Source organism: Loxodonta africana, chromosome 10 (genome assembly GCF_030014295.1).
Source record: "Loxodonta africana isolate mLoxAfr1 chromosome 10, mLoxAfr1.hap2, whole genome shotgun sequence".
Classification (NCBI taxonomy): Eukaryota; Metazoa; Chordata; class Mammalia; order Proboscidea; family Elephantidae; genus Loxodonta; species Loxodonta africana.
In genome coordinates, this window is record NC_087351.1 from 85,692,964 (window position 1) to 85,714,579 (window position 21,616).

Here is a 21,616-nt window from a genome sequence, read left to right on the forward strand (position 1 = left end):
AGATGCAAAAATTCTCAACAAAATTCTAGCCAATAGAATTCAGCATCATATCAAAAAAATAATACAGCATGACCAAGTGGGATTCATATCAGGTATGCAAGGATAGTTCAACATTAGAAAATCAATCAATGTGATCCACTACAGAAATAAAAGGAAAGAAAAGGATCACAGGATCATCTCAGTTGACGCAAAAAGGCATTCGACAAAGTCCAACACCCATTCCTGATAAAAACTCTCAATAAAATAGGTATAGAAGGGAAATTTCTGAACATAATAAAGGGCATCTATGCAAAACCAACAGCCAACATCATTCTTAATGAAGAGAGGCTGAAAACATTTCCCTTGAGAACAAGAACAAGACAAGGATGCCCTTCATCACCACTCCAATTTAACATTGTGCTGGAAGCCCTAGCTAGACCAATAAAGCAAGAAAAAGAAATAAAAGGCATCCAAATTGGTAATGAAGAAGTTACACTGTCCCTATTTGCAGGATGATATGGTACTACACATAGAAAACCCCGAAGACTCCATAAGAAAACTTTTGAAACCAATAGAAAGATTCAGCAGAGTGTCAGGATACAAGATAAACGTACAAAAATCAGTTGGATTCCTATACACTGATAAAGAAAACAATGAAAAGGAAATCAGGAAAACAATACCATTTATAATAGCCCCTAAAAAAATAAAATACTTAGGAATAAATCTATAACCAGGGATGTAAAAGACCTATACAAAGGAAGCTACAAAACACTACTGGAAGAAACCAAAAGAGATTTACATAAAGGGAAAACTATACCATGCTCATGAATAGGTAGACTCAACATTGTGAAAATGACAATTCTACCCAAAACAATTTACAAATACAATGCAATCCTGATCCAAATACCATTAACATTCTTTAAAGGGATGGAAAAACTTACCATCATTAACTTTATATGGAAAGGGAAGAAGCCCTGGATAAGTAAAGCACTACTGAAGAAGAAGAATAAAGTAGGAAGACTCGCACTATCTGACCTCAGAACTTACTATACAGCTACGGTAGTCAAAAAAGCCTGGTACTGGTACAACGACAGATACATTGACCAATGGAACAGAACTGAAAACCCAGACGTAAATCCATCCACCTATGGTCACCTGATCTTTGACAAGGGTCCAACGTCCATGAAATGGGGGAAAAGACAGTCTTTTTAACAAATGGTGCTGGCAAAACTGGATGTCCATTTGCATAAAAATGAAACAGGACCCATACCTCACACCATATACAAAAACTAATTCAAAACGGATCAAAGACCTAAATATAAAAGCCAAAAACAATAAAGTTCCTAGAAGAAAAAACAGGATCAATGCTAGAGGCCCAAATACATGGCATTAACAGGATACAAACCACAACCAACAACACACAAACTCCAGAAGATAAGCTAGATAACTGGCATCTTTTAAAAAATTAAACACTTATGTTCATCAAAAGACTTCACCAAAAGAGTAAAAAGAGAACCTACAGACTGGGAAAAAAATTTTGGCAATTACAAATCAGACAAAGCTCTAATCTCTAAAATCTACAAGAAAATCCAACACCTCTACAACCAAAAGGAAAATAGTCCAATTAAAAAATGGGCAAAGGAAATGAACAGACACTTCACCAAAGAAGACATTCAAGCAGCGAACAGACACATGAGAAAATGCTCATGATCACTAGCCATTTGAGAAATGCAAATCAAAACCACAATGAGATACCATCTCACCCGGCATTACTGGCAGGAATCAGAAAATAGGAAATAACAAATGTTGGAGAGGCTGCGAGGAGATCTGAACTCTTATGCACTGCTGGTGGGAATGCAAAATGATACAGTCATTTTGGAAAAATGATATGGCACTTCCTTAGAAAGCTAGAAATAGAAATACCATATGATCCAGCAATCCCACTCCTAGGAATATATGCTAGAGAAATAAGACCTGTCACACAAGTAGACATATCTACCCCCGTGTTCACTGCAGCATTGTTTGCGATAGCAAAAAGATAGAAACAACCTAGATGCCCATCAACAGATGAACGGATGAACAAACTACGGTACCTACACCAATGGAGTGCTACGCAACCACAAAGAACAATGATGAATCTGAGAAACATCTCACAACATGGATGAATCTGGAGGGCATTATGCTGAGTAAAATAAGTCAATCACAAAAGGCCAAATAGTGTATGAGCCCACTACTATAAAAATTCATGAAAAGGTTTACATACAAAAAAGAAACAATCTTTGATGGTTACCAGGGAGGGGAGGGGTAGGGATGGAAAAACACTAAATAGACAATAGGTAAGCGTTAACTTTCATGAAGGGTAAGACAGTACACAGTTCTGGGGAAGCCAGCATAACTTGTACAAGGCAAGGTCATATAAGCTCCACAGACACATCCAAACTCCCAGAGGGACCGAATTGCTGGGCTGAGGGCTGTGGGGACCATGGTCTCTGGGAATATCTAGCTCAACTGGCATAACGCAGTTTAGAAAGACAATGTTCTGCATTCTACTTTGATGAGTAGTGTCTGGGGTCTTAAAAGCCTGTGAGCATCCACCTAGGATACTCCACTGGTCTCACCCCTTCGGGAACAAGAAGAATGAAGAAAACTAAAGATACAAGGGAAAGTTTAGTTCAAAGGACTAATGGACCACATCTACCATAGCCTCCTCCAGACTGAGTCCAGTACAAGTAGATGGTACCCGGCTAGCACCACTGACTGCTCTGACAGGAATCACAATAGAGGATCCCAGACAGAGCTGGAGAAAAATGTAGAACAAAATACTACCTCAAAAAGAAAGACCAGACTTGTTGGCCTGACAGAGACTGAAGAAACCCTGAGAGTATCGCCCCCAGACATGCTTTCAGCTCAATAATGAAGTCACTCCTGAGATTGACCCTTCAGCCAAAGAGTGGACAAGTCCATAAAATGAAACGAGAATAAAGGGGCACACCAGCCCTGGGGTAAGGACTAGAAGGCTGGAGGGGACATGAAAGCTGGTAATAGGGAACTCAACATTGACATAAGCAATGTCATAAAACAATATGTGTACTAATTGTTTAATGAGAAACTGGTTGGTTCTGTAAATCTTCATCTAAAGTACAAAATTTTTTAAATAAAAATTACCTGTTATATTAGTAGATAGTCACAAGTTTTACTCTAATCATTACACTAATACAAATTATACTTACATAGGCACAAGTGTCTTTAAATATACACAACACAGTAGAGATCAAACCAGGTGCAGTTTCACTTGACTACTGTCCAGTAGTCGTACTTCTATAAGCATCTCCTATACTCTAGAGTAAACCCAATTCCACAACTTCCTTCTTCCTTCTCTTTCTAGAGATACCTTCCGATTTCCTTGAGAAAATACGTCTTCAGAATAGAACTCCATTAACTTCAAATACCCAACAGCACAAACTTAGGTGTATTTGTACCCTTATTTTCCACCCTTGCTCCTGTTAAAACAGAAGCAGCATCCTTTCTCCAGGCTAAAATTAATCCACTCTCTACATGCTACTTTATAAAGGCATTTAAATATGCTCATGTCTTTCCCACCTTACAAACAAAATATACAAACCACCCTTGAATCATAACACTTTAAATGGGTGAAGAGCTTTATGGTGTGTAACTTGTATCTCAATAAAACTGTTTAAAAAATACCAAACCACAGACAAACACACACAAGTTTCTCAACCTCACAGTCCATTTGCTACTCTGCCTTTCTCCTCTCCTTTGAGGACAAATTTATTTTTAACAGTTTTATTGAGGTATAATTGACATACAATAAACCGTACATATTTTAAGTATGTACGTGTAGTTTGCTGAGTTTTTGGCATATGCACGTATCTGAGAACTCATCATCACCATTAATATGACAAACATAATCATCATCATGAAAAGCTTTCCTCATGTCCCTCTCAATCCTCCCTATCATCACAAAACCATTGACCTGCCTGTTCAGACAAACTTCTGTAACTAGTAATCTCTAGACTTGTCGTCTCCTTTATTTTGTATCCATTCACTCCTCAATTTACTGAAATCTGCAATCTGGATTCTATCTTCACCACTCTACTTTAAGTGCTGTCATTAGTCACCAAGATTTTCAAGTTATTAATCTAACCAAATTTCAGTTCTTACTTGATGTCTTTATAGCACCTTGACCACTTCCTCCTTCCTTGGAACAATTTTACCTTGGCTTCTATGACCACACTCTTCAGGTTTCCTTTCCACCTCTCTGGCTACTCATTCTCCTTTGAAGATACCTATTTTACTTGCCTGTCTCTAATGTTGGTATTTCTCAAAGAGTTTGCCCTAGGCCTTCTTCTGTTCTCTTTTTCCCTAGGCAATCTCACCTGTTTGTGACTTCATACTGTCTTTCCAAACTTCTATCTAGCCCAGATCCAAATCTCTTCTGAACTCCAGACTCATATTTCCAATTGCTACTGGGGATCTGCATGTGCATGTCCCTTGGGCACCTCAAAAGGCACTCATTTTCTCCACTCCTAACCCTCTTCTTCCTCTAGTGTTTCCTGTCTCAGCAAGTAATCCTACCATCCTCCTACCTGCTTACACAGGAAACCTTATATAAGCTCACTACTAACCCAGTGCCGTCGAGTCGATTCCTAGTTTCCAGAACTTACAAACAGTGCTAGGATGAACACTTTTGCAAGTATATTTATAAAATTAAACTCTCAGATGTAAAATTGCTGGTCAAATGATAAGCGCATTTAAAATTTTAACTACAATTTCCAAACTACCCTAAGAGGTTGCAATTTAAACTCTAACCAACAGCGTGTACGACTGTCCATTTCCACATACTTAATACTGAACTTGTATAACCAAATGAACCAAATATTTTTTTGGTGGGGAGGTGTTACAGAAGTGTTACTTATGTTAAGAGATTTTTTTTTATGCTTTAATATCATACTAAGCATTTAATATTAAAATATTTATGTATTATTCCTATGAAAGAAGTTTTGACAAATGAGTTAAATAAAGTGCTCAGGAAAATATTTATTGACAGACTGGGGGGAAATTAGTGTATTCAAAAAACCATGATTTAACCTGTATATTCTATGAATAACTATTCCTGTCATATAAAAGATCTTTCACTTTCTGAAACTTTATTCCATGTTTCAAACAATGATATTGAAGCAGCAAAAGGGAAGGAGAAAATCACAATAAGGATATTTATACTTATAAGAACACACAAAAAACAGAGGGAAAAAATTTAACATTTTATATCAAACTGAAAAAAATTTTTTTCAAGTTACTCATGTTTTGGTCTAGTTCCTTCTACACTTTCTCCCCAACACACTTACTACATCTTACACTGCGCTTACATAATCACCCATTGCTTTTTTTCTTCACTAAATCGTATAACATATTTCTTCCATGTCATTAAAAATAATCCTTCTCCAGAGTCTCAAGTAATTGTAAGAAAAAGCGCCTATGACAGCATTCCCTTCTCTAGATCTTCATTATGTTCTTAAACTTCTTTGAGCTTCTATCTTCTGGTCTGACAAATGAAGGCATTAGTTTAAATGACCTCTGTATGATTAAAAGTTAGAAGATTAAAGAAAAAATCTCTTTTAACTCTTCTGATTGAAGATTTTTCTAGAATACACCAGACCTGTCTTTAAGAAAGCAAATTCCCACTCCTCTATCCTACCACTTAGAAAGCATATTCCACTGAAAATATTTTGATTTCTGATAATTCAGGATCTTTAGGTATTTCAGGATTATATGCTCATTGTAGGGTGCCCTGTGGTGCAACTGTTAAGCACTTGGCTGCCAACCAGAAGGCTGGTGGCTTGAACCCACCCAGTAGCTCCATGTGAGAAAGACCTGGGGATTTGCTTCCTTAAAGATGGGGCAGTTCTACTTTGTCACATGGGATCGCTATGAGTCAGAATTGACTCTACAGCACACAACAATAATTTGCATCTTAAGTGACCTTAGTTGCACTGATAACAGAATATACACTAGAAATTATTAAACATAAAGAAAAAATGTCACTAACAACAATCTGTTTTTCTTCTAAGTCATCTCTATCACTGAAGCAGAATATGAGGGGATTAGTTTTTGTGGGGTTCTTTTTTTACCATCTTAATTAATGGAATATCACATACAAAAGACTGTCAGTTCTTTTCCACATATGGGTTTATAGAAACATCAGCTCCTACCTTCACTGGGAAGCTACATTTTCCAGTACGAACCCCTTCTTCATCTGTCTGCCACTGATGTGGACGACTGGCCTCCGGAACATAAACATCTTTCTTTCTCCTAAAACTTTGCCGAAGTTTGTTCATTTTAATTTTTATGACCTGCAAACACAAAAAAGAAATATGAAAGATAAAATATTACAACTTCTCACATACGTAAACTTCAGATTACTATACTAATGAAAAGCTAGTATTTCAAATTAAAAGTTTTGGCTTAGGTGAATGTGATCAATTTGTACACTTCCTCTTATGTTAACACTAAACTCAAGCAAACAAATAATTTTACTTTTTGATAAGACAGCTGCAATACTAGTCCTTGAAAACAACAATAACCTCTAGTAGCATTTTAAGAAATGTTATTCTAAGAAGTTTCAAGCATTTTAATTGTAATTATTTGTAATAACAGAAAAAGAACCCCACTATTCCATTCCAACTCCTAAAAAGGAAAATTTGTACATGGAGGCCAAATCATTGAGTGCTAGCAATTTCTAAAAGCATTCTGAAAACTTTCATACTTAGTAGGAAAAAAATCATTTTGAAACACTAGAATTTGGAGATCTTTTTGGTTTACTATTACAGTGCATTATGCAAAGCAGGCACTACAATCATCTTTTTATAAACTGTGTTTTACAGAGGGGAATATAATAAAGTTTCCTTTAAATACACTTAAATTTAAAAAAAGTTCTATTAGGATTAAATTAATCCAAAGAAGAAATTTCTTGTTAGCAGTATAACATGAGAGTATACTTTCATATTTATAACCATTATAGTAATTTAATAGTTTTCAATGAAAAAGGTCCAAATTTCATCTTTAACTCTGTAAATTAAAAAAGTGTTAAGCTAGAGCCAGTTCTTTGTTTTGTTACTGGAGAAGGCACTTTTCTAATGCTTTCAAAAGTGCAGCAGAAATCACGAAACTATACGGAAGAAGACCTAACAGATAAGAAACAACAGAACATTGAAGAACCAATGAATAAACGTAACAAAGTGCCCTTTAAAGAGTAAAATCTCGACATCTGAAACCAACACCTCCAGTTCTCTGTTAAGGAACATGGCTCATTCTTTCTCTGAACGATTTAAGCAGCTCAACCAGCTAAAAGAGATCTTAACTCGAGAAAATGATGTGACAAAGCTATAAAAGGAAACATTGTCAGGAGTGTTAAATAGCAAGGGATTGAACATTGATTCCCATATGACACCAGTGAAAGACTTGAAAATCAAAGTTTGCACTCTGAAGAAAAACATTTTGTATTTTAAAATGCATAATGCCATAGCAGAACTATTACCAAATTAGCTAATTTACACCAACAGGCCAATCTTACCACACACCTTTTTTAAAACATAAAATTTCTGACAGAGGAATGGCAGTGTGAAAATCTCTGGATTCTCTAAAATGAATTTATTTCTTAATTCAAGATTGATTTATAGAGTGCGTGAAGTAGACAGTAAATAATCAAAGGGTTGGACGAAAGGTAGTTCACTCCTCTCACTTCAAGCAGTTCACTCATGCCGAAACGACCCTAAATAAGAATCTACCTTAATCTAAAAGACTTGCAGAAAGGATTCCATAATTCTCCTTGATAATAAACCTGTATATACTCTTTCGCATCACCTTTTTTAAAAATACATGAATATAAACATAAGACAATAAAAGCACTTATATCCTTGCTCAAACTGGCACCCTAAGTACTTCGAGGCAAAAAACCTATTTGATTTCTTACTTTCCAATTTCTTTCTGTTAACAAAGAAGACTACCCATCTCCGCAGTCAACACCAGAAAGACACTCTCACATTCACTCTTTCTTCTGGCCAATAACTCTACTGATTTTATCTCCTTAATATTTTTTTAATTCAGCCCCCGACCCCACCCACACCAGTCCCATAATGCTCAGACTTTTTTGCTTAAATTACTGCACAAGCCTACTCTTGGTCTCCATTCTAGTCTGTTAACTGACTACTGCCAGAGTGAACTTTCTAAAACACAAATCTGACAGTGCAACCACTCTGCTTAAAACCTTCAACGGCTTCACATCACCTTCCAGGTAAAGTCCAAATTCCTTAGCATGGCAAACACAGTCCTTTTTCATCTGGCTTCTCTCACCTGCATCCCATCTAAACCCTAAGCTCCAGCCATACTAAACCAGGGCTTGAAACCAGTTTGCTCCAGTCTGATCCTTGCTGAGAATTTGTATTTCTACCCCAGATACCCTGAATTAAAATCTACACTTTAACAAGATCCCCAGGTGATTCTTACTTATAGTAAATTTTGAGAACCACTGCTCTAGTGCTGAGCTAATCCACCCTTACAATCAAAATTTTTATTTAAAAAAAAGGAAAGGTTTACATTTCCTTGAAGACAAGGTTTATGTTTAACTCACCATCTAGTTCAGACATTTGTTTACATGAATTTTAAATTACATAAGAAAACCTCAAATATTTTAAAGTTTATTCAACAAGTTTTTATTGATTGCCTACAACACGGTACAACAATAAATAATACAGACAAAAACCTGCCTCTATGAAAGGAGACAGGCAGAAAAATAAACATTTACAGTGGTATGCTGAGCCTGCTCGTACTGGCTTACAAGAGCCAAGCGTTCAATTTTCAGCAAGCTTGCAAGCTGGGAGTTAAATACAGTCTTTATTAAATATTAAATCATAGACACTTATAATTAATTTATATTAAAACGAAGGTAATACTCAAAACTCATCCCTCCCTAATTATTTTACTACACTGTACGTTCTTGAGGTTATTTATGACTAATGTATGTTTTGTGGGTATACTTTATATGCCATTTTGTACATCTCTGTGCATAGTGCGTCTCTTCTCAACGTGTAACTTCACACTGGTAGCCTGAAATCAGCCGTGGTAGCAGTATTTACAACACAGAATTTGGCAAAAAATGCCAATCAGTGGAGCAAAAATTCCACTCAAAGACTCTGCTGTGAAACACTTACCACACACCACTGGCTCTATAGTATGTTGTCTGCCATGGATTCACGGCTACCCTACAGGATACAGTACAATTTCCCCATCGGGTTTCCTAGTCTTAAATTTTTATGGGAGTAGATTTCCAGGGCTTAGAAGGTGGTAAATGCTATTCAAAAAAAACAAACGCAAGTAGGTTTAAGTCGAGAATTAGAAGAGCTGGGAGCACAAACAACATTTTTAAACTAAGAGCGCGACATTTGAGCAAAGAAATAAAGGCAGTAAAAAAGTGAGCCATGCATGTAGGATGAGAATTCTAAGAAAAGAAAATCAATGCAAAGCTGCTAAGGGGGCAGCATGCCTAGAGTGTTAGAGGAACTGAAAGATCAGTGTGTCCAGTGCAGAGTGAGGGAAGGAAGACAGTAGTAGAGGTGAGACTGGTGGGGTTACAGAGGCAAAGGTCATGTAGGGCCTTGGCTTTTCCTCTGAGAGAAATGGGGAGCTACTGAAGGGTTCTAAATGGAAACAGGTCATGACCTGACCTATGCTTTACCTTTGGCTGCTAAGTTAAGAATAGATTGAAGGGAAATTTAAGAATGGAAACAGGGAGATAATTACAGTGCTACTGCAATAACCCAGGAGATGATAATGAACTGACTCAGTTAACGGAAGAAGTGCTCCTTAATTTGGTTTCCATACCACCTCTAGAAAATACACTACTCCCTGATAAAATATTGGCAGAAATCAGATAAAATATTTAAATGGGCAAAAGGTGTATTAGATTCCATTTATCCTGGACTTAAAGATATTAGTTTTCTAATATAAAATAATAGTCCAACTGTTTCAAACAGGAAGTCATCCCCTGGACACCCTTTTTACTCAGTACTGAAGTCACTCCTGAGGTTCACCCTTCAGCCAAAGATTAGACAGGCCCATAAAATGAGACTAAATGGGCACACCAGCCCAGGGGCAAGGATGAGAAGGCAGGAGGGGACAAGAAAGCTAGTAAGGGGGAAACCAGGGTTTAGAAGGGGAAAGTGTTGACATGCTGTGGAGTTGGCACTCAATGTCACAAAACAATGTGTATTATTTAATGAGAAAATAATTTGCTCTGTAAACCTTCATCTGAAGTACAATAAAGAAAAAAGGGAAGTCATGTTTACAATATCAAAAGTTAGCTGAATTGTTACCTTTTCCATATAATTAACATTATGCTTCACAAGATTAACAGATTCCTTAAACATTTTCTAAGTGTAAGAAGGATTACACACACACACAAACACACTCACACATTGACTTGCTCTACTCAAGAAAGAATAAAAGAAGAAATAAAAAATATTAAGTATCCACTGTGGGAATGGTACTGCTTTATGGTAGGTGCTTCACGTGGAAATTCACAGACTGTTAAAAAGTAACTGTCCCTAAAATTAGTCCAAAGGATTAACGGACCACAACTACCATGGTCTCCACCAGACTGAGTCCAGTACAACTAGATGGTGCCTGGCTACCACCACTGGACTGCTCTGACAGGGATCACAACAGAGGGTCCCAGACAGGACTGGAGAAAAATGTAGAACTTCTAACTCACAAAGAAAAGACCAGACTTACTGGACTGACAGAGACTGGAGAACCCCCAAGTATGGTCCCCAGACACCTTTTGAGCTCAGTAATGAAGTCATTCCTGATGTTCATCTTTCAGCCAAACATTAGACAAGCCCATAAAACAAAATGAGACTAAAGGGGCACACCAGCCCAGGGGCAAGGACTAGAAGGGCAGGAGGGGACAGGAAAGCTGGTAACAGGGAACCCAAAACCCAGGTTCAAGAAGGGAGAGTGTTAACATGTCTCGGGTTGTTAATCAATGTCATAGAACAAAACGTGTACTAACCATTAAAAAAAAAAAAAACTTAGTTGTTAAGAGGATTTAAGTGTTCAATAAAAATTAAGTGTAAATTAAAAAAAAAAAAAAGTAACTGTCCTTGACCACAGGAAACCCACAATAAAGGGAAGAAACAAACTAATTACAAGATCAGTTCCTAGGTGCTCCCTATAAAACACAATATACAATGAATGACAAAATAAAACCGCAAATACCATTCTAAATGAATTCTCCATAAAAAAAGAACTGGTCAGCAAAAGTTTCATCGGATTTGTTATACTCACCAATTAAAAAGGTTAAAATCCCTAAAAGAATCTTTTATGGCCAGTTACGTCACATAAGGTACACTACAAGCTATGCTTCTAAATAAATAAAAGCTTTCTAACTGGGAATAAATAGCAAGAAGTATGTTCCACGTGGCAAGTGACAAGCTAGAAACGGATTTATCTGTTTGATGAACAATAAACAATAAAACTAACAAGACCAAAAAGTAATAGCACAAAAAGAATTTCTAACAACGGAAGAATTTCAACATGGCATATATACTCAGCTTTATAGCTCTGAAGTTGAATTATTTTAATACAAAAAAAAGCTTTAGTAAGAGCTATTGGTCAGTGACTCTATAATGATACAAGGCTATTCTATAATGGTTACTTACATTGGAATCAGTTACTGATGAAGACTGTAAACATCTCACTTTTTTAGTATGGTTTAAAAACTGTAGGAACTATACTTTATACACTTGAAACAAGACATATGATCTAACACAAAAGAATTTCTTCTGATATGTAAATGTAGTAAAAAATTATCCACCTGAAAGTGCCACAAATTGGGAGAAATTATATGCCACATATGTAAACTGCAAAATACTTGTATCCGTAATGTTTAAAATTTTTCTGAAAATCAATAAGCAAATATGAGTTTAGACAATTAAATATCAGTTTAAATACAAAATGGGCAAAATATATGACAAGCATTTCACAAAGGAATAGAAATGGCCAATGACACTTAAGATTGTTTCCTTGTAAGAAAAACAAAAAGATCAAGTAATTATTGAAAATGGTAAATTTGTTCACTCTAATTTTTACAGCCTATGTGCTTTACGGTAGCTATGAGTTGGAATTGAATTGATGGTACATAACAACAACATATAATTAGTAAAACTATATAGAAAAACAAGTATCATTGGTTCATAATTAAGGGGCATGTTACTTCTGAGGGAAAGAAATACGAATATAATTGGGAAAGGTTTATGTTGGGACTTCAAAAGTTTTAGAAATGTTCTAAATAGATGCAATACTGGAAGCGCTCACTTGTCTATGCCAAGAAATTTGGAAGACAACTGGCCAACTGCGTACAAGAGATACATATACATGCCTATTCCAAAGAAAGGTGATCCAATGGAATGCAGAAATCAGAATATTATTAATATCACACACAAGTAAAATTACACTGAACATAATTCAAAAACAGCTGCAGAGTACATAACAGGGAACTGCCAGAAATTCAAGCCAGACTCAGAAGAGGATATGGAACAAGGGGTATCATTGCTGATGTCAGATGGATCCTGGCTGAAAGCAGAGAATATCAGAAAGATGTTTATCTGTGTTTTATTGACTACACAAAGGCATTCAACTATGTGGATCATAACAAATTATGGATAACACTGCAAAGAATGGGAAATTCCAGAACACTTAATTGTGCTCATGTGGAACCTGTACATAGACTAGGAGGCTGTTGCTGGAACAAAACAAGGAAATACTACATGGCTTAAAATCAGGAAAGGTGTGCATCAGGGTCGTATCCTTTCACCAGACTTATTTCAATCTGCATGCTGAGCAAATACAGGAAGCCTCCAGATCCTGAACACCCAACTTACAACAACTTGTACTTGCCCTTTAATGTTATGTAAATATGCCCTCACTTTGAAATGACTGAACCAGCCCCTACTTGCAACAAATCCTTCATCACAACCACCTTCATCTGCCGCACACACAGCTTTTTAAATCATTGAAAAGGGCTTCAAGTCTTTTCCTGAACATAAAAAAAAAAAAGGCTAAATAAGAACCATATAGGGCTGTTCTGACTTAACAACTTACAGACAGGAACAGATCTTGTTCGTTACTCAGGGACTGCCTATAATCCAAGAAGCTGGACTATATGAAGAAGAATGTAGCATCAGGATTGGAGGAAGAAGGAAGACTCATTAACAACCCATGATATGCAGATGACACAATCTTGCTTGCTGAAAGTGAAGAGGACTTGTACTCAGGAAGATCAAAGTCCACAGCCTTCAGTATGGGGATTACACTTCAACATAAAGGAAACAAAAATCCTCACAATTGGATCAATAAGCAACATCACGATAAATGGAAAAAGTATTGAAGTTGTCAAGGATTTTATTTTACTTGGATCCACAATCAACGTCTATGGAAGCAGCAGTCAAGAAATCAAACAACATATTGCACTGGGCAAATGTGCTGCAAAAAACCTCTTTAAAGTGTTAAAAAGCAGTTTGAGGACTAAGGTGTGCCTGACCTAAGCCATGGTAATTTCAATTGTCTCGTATGCACACGAAAACTGGACAATGAATAAGCAAGACCAAAGAAGAATTGATGTATTTGAATTATGGTGTTGGAGGACACTATTGAATATACCACGGACTGCCAAAAGAATGAACATATCTGTCTTGGAAGAAGTACACCCAGAATGCTCCTTAGAAGCAATGATGGCGAGACTTCATCTCATGTACTTCGGACATGTTATCAGGAGGGACCAGTCCCTGGAGAAGGACATCATGCCTGGTAAAGCAGAGAGTCAGCGAAAAAAGGGCAGACTCTCAACAAGATGAACTGACACAGTAGCTGCAACAATGGGCTGATACACAGCAATGATTGTGACGAAGGTGCAGGACCGGACAGTGTTTGGTTCTGTTGTACACAGGGTTGCTAGGAGTTGGAACCAACTCCATGGCATCTAACAACAACAACAACAACAATTCTTAGGTAGTGAATACACGAGTTTTCATTTCATTATGCTATATAACCTACATATGTTACATGTATCCTTTTAAATATATATATATATATACACACACCATTTATTTCATAATTTTAATTAGGTGGAAAGCAAGCAACCTAAAATCCTTTCTGGAACTGAATATAGGGATGAGAAGCGTATAAATATAAATACATACACACATAATTATGTGATGTCTGATGTCTAACAATAGGCAAAAAAATATTTAGTCACATTTAGTTATAAAGTTTAAGTCTTACTTTCAGTAAAAAGGATAATGTTATGGAAAACTGAGTCTGTCCAGCCTAATCTGGGTATAACAGGGACTTTTCTAGAGTCCACCCCCCAAATTATGCTTGCTTGCTTTCCTTTGTTCTATAGTCATAACTACACCTCTAACTTTAGGCCCCTGTTATATATAAATTATAAGAGAGATTAGACGAGATGAGAGTATGCTTCAGAAAATTCACTACAGATTAAAAAACTGAAAAAAAAACCAAAGCACATACTTGATATACACAGGAGACACACAAAACACACTCAGGAAACTTGACCCTGACACTTAAGAGTTGTTTCGGGGGTAGGGGGGAGCTTAGTAATTACAACGGTAAAATTATTCACTGTAAATTTTACAGCAGGATTTTTGGTTCCAACTCTACTAATGTGTAGACTAAAATATAAAACCATGGGCACCATTTTGAATATCTGGGGGAGGGGAGAGAAGTACGCTTACAAGTTACATTTAATTAGTTAAACTTCCTTTTTCAGGAGAATCTAATCTCACTTAGGGTTAAGTTCCAAAGACAGCACTAAAGACAAAAATCATGTAAATTCAAAGTTAAAGAGATACCCTTAAATCACCCATAAAGTACACTGTTGTAGTAAAAAAAAAAAAATTTTTTTTTTTTTTTTTTACTATTTTGCAATAAATCCAGCACAGCCTGTTTTTGTTTTGTTTTCTAGTAAGGAACAGTTTGCTGTTCTTCAACTGAACACAGTTCAATAGTCGAACACAGCTGAAGTAGCTGGCTGATGCTTATGTTGTGAGGAAAATACCCATCTAGCACTAGAACCACACAACATGCTCACACTATGGGAGATACAAAGACACTGTAGAGCAGAAATTTCATTGAGTAAAATGGCAGAAAGAATCACCTATACTATTTAAATTGTTTTTAACTCTCACTTTTATTTTACTCTTCTCTGAATACACATCCATGGCGGCACAGTGGTAAAGAGCTTGGTTGCTAACCAAAAGGCCAGCAGCTGGAATCCACAAACCACTCCTTGGAAACCCTATGGGGCAGTTCTACTCTGTCCTATAGGGTTGCTATGAGTTGGAATAGACTCCACGGCAACAGGTTTGGTTTTTTTTTTTTTTAAAAAAACACACGATTGATGTGTATACAATTCTATTATATTCTTTGTCACATTTCTATTTCAGAATTCAACGTGAAAAGTTACAAAAAAAAAACACTATCCATCTGACAAAAAAAAAAAATTTGTTCATTAACCAAAACTTAAGCTGAAATGATAAATTAAAACATCATGATATTAGATAAAGTAGATTATTACACCACAAGCTTAACGTATTTCATTTCTGAATTTTCCTTTTTCGCATTCTGCTACTTCTTAGGATGCGGAACTTTCAACATTTAGAGTGAAGAAAGAATCCTTTTATTTGATTAAGTTAAGTAAGTGAAAAAATGTAAGGAATCCAGTCTCTGAGCATGGCCAAAGAATTCAGAGGTAGGTCATCCAGCCAATTCTCCATTCAATCAATGAATCCTAAGAATTCCGGATTACATTAGATACCGGTCTAACTGGCATAAACTGCATAATAGGAAACAATTTACAACTTATTAAGTTGTATCTTTGGTTCAGTGTTCCACGTAGGCACTGAGCCAAATAAGCAGCAACAAAGTACAGCTTTATCACCAACAGCTAAATAAATATATGCCACATGACTTACAGGACTAATAAAATTCATCTTTAAAGTTCATAATCAATTTTGAGACAAAGCAAACGTTAACTTACAGAGTCATGGCAAGGTAGAGAGAACAAACTGGCTGGCGTTTTAAAAAAGAAAACAAAAACTACTTCTCAAATAAAACTTACATTCAGCTCCTCTATTAAAACTTAGGTTTCAGTAAATTCACTGATATTTTAGTTCAACTTTTTTGTTGTTGTTATTTTGTTTAAATAGGCTACATAGCTTAAGGTACCCTACATATTATATTGGCTTATTTCAGAAAACCTCTGCCATCTAAAGCATTTTCAAATAAAAATTTTAAGAACAAATTATTCTAAATTTTCAATAGCTAAAACTAGAAACGGCTTTGCTTCTTCAGCTGTCAGACCAGAGGTTTTAAAAAACAAAAACAAATTCAGTTCTAGCTGTCCTAAAGATTGGTATTTGAGAAGAGAACACTGTGAAAGTTTGAATGTCAGTTCTCTAGCCACATGCTTCTCAGACCTGATCACCATTTAGACCATGTGTTCTCAGCCAGGGCATCATGTACCCCAGAGGCTCTTTGGGTCCAGCGACACCGTAAGAGAGTGCACACGTCGGAATGTGCATGTGTTGGTGCACTTTCTGGGGCCAGAATCTTCAACTTTCATCTGAATCAAAGGATTATGTAACTTCTCAAAATTTAAGATCCACTCATTTAAATAGTATTCCATGATTCTTGCCTATTATCTAACTTTAATTTCAGGTTTCTGTCTTATTAATTTTCATCTTCCTACTTATTTTGTCATAAAATTACTTCTTTTGTTTTGATACATGATCTTCCTAATTTTCACTCCTTAAAAATAATGGAAAATTAGAGTTTTACAAAATGAGGAAGGGCTCTCTGTCTACTTAAGCCTACAGTCAAAAAAAAAAAAAAAAAACTTAGGTGGTCTCAAAAGGTGAACCTGAGTATCTTTAAGAAACTTAAAAAACAAAAAAGAGCAATCTTTTCTGAGAACTGGTTCTTTTATTCACATAACCAAATTTTATCATTTAATTGGTCATTTGCCATTTTTTGAAAAAAACAACTGATGGACTGAATTTGTGATTCAGTTATACTAACCTTTTAAGGCATGTAATACTTTGCAGATAAAAATACACATGACCATCACCCCCAATCCCACAACACAGATATGCACAGACTGACTTTATTAGGATGGTGTTACTTTAAGGATTAAACCTTTCCTTATAGAACAAAATGAAACTGCTCTGATTTAACAAGGACTGATTTAGCAAGAAACATCTTGATGAAAAAGGGCAGAATTGCTGAGAATGCTAGCCTACTTTTTACACTGACTTTCCTCCTCTAAGCATCTGTCAAGTGTGGGATGAGAAAAAGGTGCTGGAATCTGGAGAGGCAGACTGGAATAAAAATATATTTGGTTCCAAAAATTTAAAAGAGAGAGAGAAAAATGGCATTGGAAAACTTGCAGAAATAAGAAGGTTAAAAACAGCTCTGCTCTCCTTTACTGATAAGAAATTTTGAAAATTATCTACGCACATCATCTCTTCAACTCTTTAATCTTCTCCAACCTAGCGCCTTCCTGTACCACACTCCTCTTATCCAAGCCATCAACAAAGGGCACTAGAATACATCTCAAATCTGTCCACTGTTCATCATCTCTACCATCAGGACCTTGGTCCAAGACAACTTCATCTCTTACCTGGAACAGGATAAGTCACCGACTAGTATTTATTTCTATTTCCTTTGTAGTCTCCCTTGATCAACTGCGTAATGTTTAAAAATATAAGATGGATCATGGCATTGCCTAACAGTTCTAAGGCTTTCCAATGCATCTTAAAATTAAATCCAAACTCTTTACTTCAGCATTCAGGGAGTCATTCAGAGTTACAGTAAGTGTAACTCTAGGAAACTGCTGAACTTCTCTGTGCTTATGTTCCCTCTTGTCTTTATTTGCAATAGTGAAGTTTTTTTTTTAAGTACCTACTTTATAGGTTGCTGTAAGGACTGAATAGTAAAGTGCTTGGAAGAGTATTCGGAACATCGCAAATGCAGTGCCATGGACTGAATTATGTTCCCCCAAAAGTGTGTGTATCAACTGGGTTAGGCCATGATTCCCATATTCTATGATTGTCCTACATTTTTCAATTGTAATTTTATGTTAAAGAAGATTAGGGTGGAATTGTAACACCCTTACCAGGTCACATCCCTGATCCAGTGTAAAGGAAGTTTCCCTGGGCTATGGCCTACACCACCTTTTATCTCTCAAGAGATAAAAGGAAAAGGAAGCTAGCAGAGAGACAGGGGACCTCGTACCACCAAAAAAGCAGTGCCAAGAACAGGACATGTCCTTTGGACCTGAGGTTCCTGCGCTGAGATGCTCCCAGACCAAGGGAAGACTGATGCATCACAAGGACCTTCCTTCAGAGCCAACAGAGAGAGAAAGCCTTCCCCTGGGGCTGACGCCCCGAATTTGGACTTGTGGTGTACTCAACTGTGAGAGAATAAACTTTTCTTTGTTAAACCCATCCACTTGTGGTATTTCTGTTACAGCAGTACTAGATGACCAAGACACAGAGTAAATGTTACACATTAAGGTATGGTCCCTGCCTGCCCCTCTTACCTTGAGGTGGCACTCTCTCCAGCTAATTCTTTCTGGTCCTTACAGTTAACTGAAAGGTCTTTCTCACTTTAGGCCTGCTGTTTTCCTCTGCTTGAAATGCCTTTTTCCAGATTCTTCAAATACTTCTGTCTCCTACTCATGCTTCAAAAAGTCTCAACCTAAATCCTATCTCACTGATGAGGCCTGCTGTCATGGATTGAATTGCATATTTCTGTTATGGCAGCAATAGGTGACTAAGACGCCTGCTTTTTCTCTTAATTCTTTATTTCACTACTCTTCATTTCCTTCACTATGTTTTGTATTCTGTAACCACTTTTTTGTGGGTGTTATTGGTTCAACACTTCTTAAAACACCGTCAGATATCCTATCATTCATCCAATAAATTCTCTAACTTGTTTAAGGTAAGAAGCACTGTTTTCTGTTCTTTCTATCTAAGCTAATCTTAACTAATGTAAGCATTAATCTCTTCCTACCAAGTGGTTAAATAAACAATTGGCCACCAATATAAATATATTTCAGCCTGTGCTATGATTCATTATACCTAGCCACTTCCTTAATTGTTCACTAAAAAACACCCTGTGTCCAACAATATATTATGCTAGGTGCTGGAAGAAGAGCCAGGAAGAAAAAATAAAGATTATTTCCTCCCTTAGGGTCTTGAATGATGTAAGCACAGGATGGGAGAGACTGAGAGGAGGTATTTAAGTGGGGGGTAGGGTATGGTAAAGAACCATGATATGTATGTAAAAATATATATAGTTCCTCAAAGTTAAGATGCCATTGATTACAACATACACCATTATTTTACGTTTCACTAAAAAAGAAACATGCATCCAAAATGAACCATTAATTAATAATTGTTCATTAATTATAAAATACCATCACTAGTAAGCAGGGCTTCAATCCGATTATGCCCGGTTCAATCATGGCCGAGGAAGTGTCACCGGAACAGACCCAATTTTTTAAAAATTTGGTTGATTCAGCCTGGTACCCTCAGTGGGAAAAATTACAGGTCGAAGCCCAGCTAGATACTAGTCTCCCTCTTAGAAAACAAGGGCAGCATTCAGGTTGCACAGCAACCAAATCTCTTGCCCTTTGATTCTGAGCTGATTTGAAAACAGCACTGCCTCACTCAAAAATGGCAGTGTCCTGCTCAAAGACGGCGGCCAACCATGCTTCTTTGAATGTGTGTCGCTCTCTACATTCCTGCCAATAATGCAATCTCATGCAAACGGCCTCCTGAAAGGCTTCACTACACCTCTTCCAAGTCTCCCATTCCAGGGCGTCCACTCGTAATTCTTCCCATTCCAGGTACCGTGGTGTATCACCCAAATTGTAAAACTTTGGGTCCATCCCTGTTTCACTTCTTTGGCCATGACTGAGCCGGTTTGAATCCCTGCTAGTAGCATACATCCCAATTTTAGAGATACATCCCAGTTTCAGAGATGTTAAAGTGTAAGAAAAGGAGGACCGGGAGAAAGAGGAGAAGGAAGAGGAAGTAAAAGAGAAGAGGGGAAGGAAAAGAAAAAGCTAATTACCATTCAATTATTAACACAAAATCAGAGTTCTAGGAACTCTGGCAAGTCTCAATGATATGGAATACTGGTTATTATTAAAGTTTGTTATTAGAAAGGTGAGAACAAGTCACTAAAAAGAGTGTTTTCAGAGTAACCCCTGCTTCCTTATTGTTTCCATTTGCCTGGTATATATTTGTCCATCAATCATTTTTAGCTTTCCTGAATCACTTTGTTTTGGGTGTATCTCTTGCATACAGCCCATAGTTCAGTGTTGCTTTGTAATCCAAACTGAAAATCTTTTTCTTTTGGAATAGGTGAGGTAAGAATAACAAGGTAAATCTTTTAAAATCCATATATTGCAAAATTTAAAATCATACTTCTAAATGACTGTGGACTGACCATAGGTCATAGCTTGAAGAGGCAAACATAATAGAAAATCATAGCAGAAAATTTAGATTTTTAAATACATAATACAAGTAATAAAAATGAAAACACTGAACCTCAAAACTCATGTGCTACTTATGTTTATAGCTTTAAACGCTTATATTAGAAAATAAAGCTAATAATTAATGAGTTAAACATATATCTTAAATCATAAAAAAAAGAAATCAGAAGAAAATTCCGTTCCTGGTAATAATATTTATTAGGCTAGGTTATTCACCCAATCTCTCAATGAAAACAACTAAAAGTGATGGAAAATTTTATCTCAAAGAGACTTAAAAATCACTGAAGAGCTGGGAAGATAGTAGAGGATTTACCAGAACAAGTAGTGAAAGTAGAAACCAGAGAGGTAAGTGGTATAATGAAACTGCTTTTGCCCTGTAGACATCTGCCTAACTCACAAAGCTTGAGCTTCAATTTTGATGTTCTCTTGAGAGAGAACAAATGTCAAAGTTCAGGGCCCACCCAACGTGGAAAACCTAATAGGAGACCATTTCCCTATAAAGCTTGGAATTCAATGTGGTGCAGCAAATTACTTCATATGGCTCTTCTAGCCATAGTCTTTGTAACTACCACCAAATAACTGGGTGAGGACTATGCAAATGAGGCACTTGTGGCCCACCAAAGGGATTGGATAGCTGCTAATAATGTAAATAACGTTCATGGCGCCCTTGTGGTGGGGGGAGGTGGGAACATGCATATAGGGTGCATAGACCCTAACAAGAGGATTGGTCAGTTATGCCATCCTGCTAGGTTTAAAGGAGCAGTCAATCCCAGAGCAGTAGGGGACCTACTATTATGAAGAAAGAAGAACTAGGAGTACAGCATGTCCATTGGACCTAAGATCCCTGTGCTGAGACTTCTTCAACACAGGAGACAGAGAGATACAGCTATAACATGGAAGACAGCAAGAGACAGCTTCCTAGCCAACGGAGCAGGGCGGTTACAGTGGGTCTGCCAACTCACGGAGCAAAAGAGCTGAGCA

The 21,616-nt window shown here is 36.8% G+C and overlaps 1 protein-coding gene across 9 annotated transcripts in view; it reads right to left on the minus strand.

Annotated features, from left to right (window-relative positions):
- Positions 1-21,616, minus strand: part of NUMB (NUMB endocytic adaptor protein) — a 186,310-nt gene that overhangs the window by 67,044 nt on the left and 97,650 nt on the right. For all 9 annotated transcript variants that reach the window (XM_003408749.4, XM_010588730.3, XM_003408748.4 and 6 more), the window contains one exon: positions 6,210-6,350. In XM_003408749.4, the coding sequence (XP_003408797.1) occupies positions 6,210-6,335 (126 nt within the window). In that variant the 5' untranslated portion in view covers positions 6,336-6,350. The remainder of the gene's footprint in view (positions 1-6,209; positions 6,351-21,616) is intronic.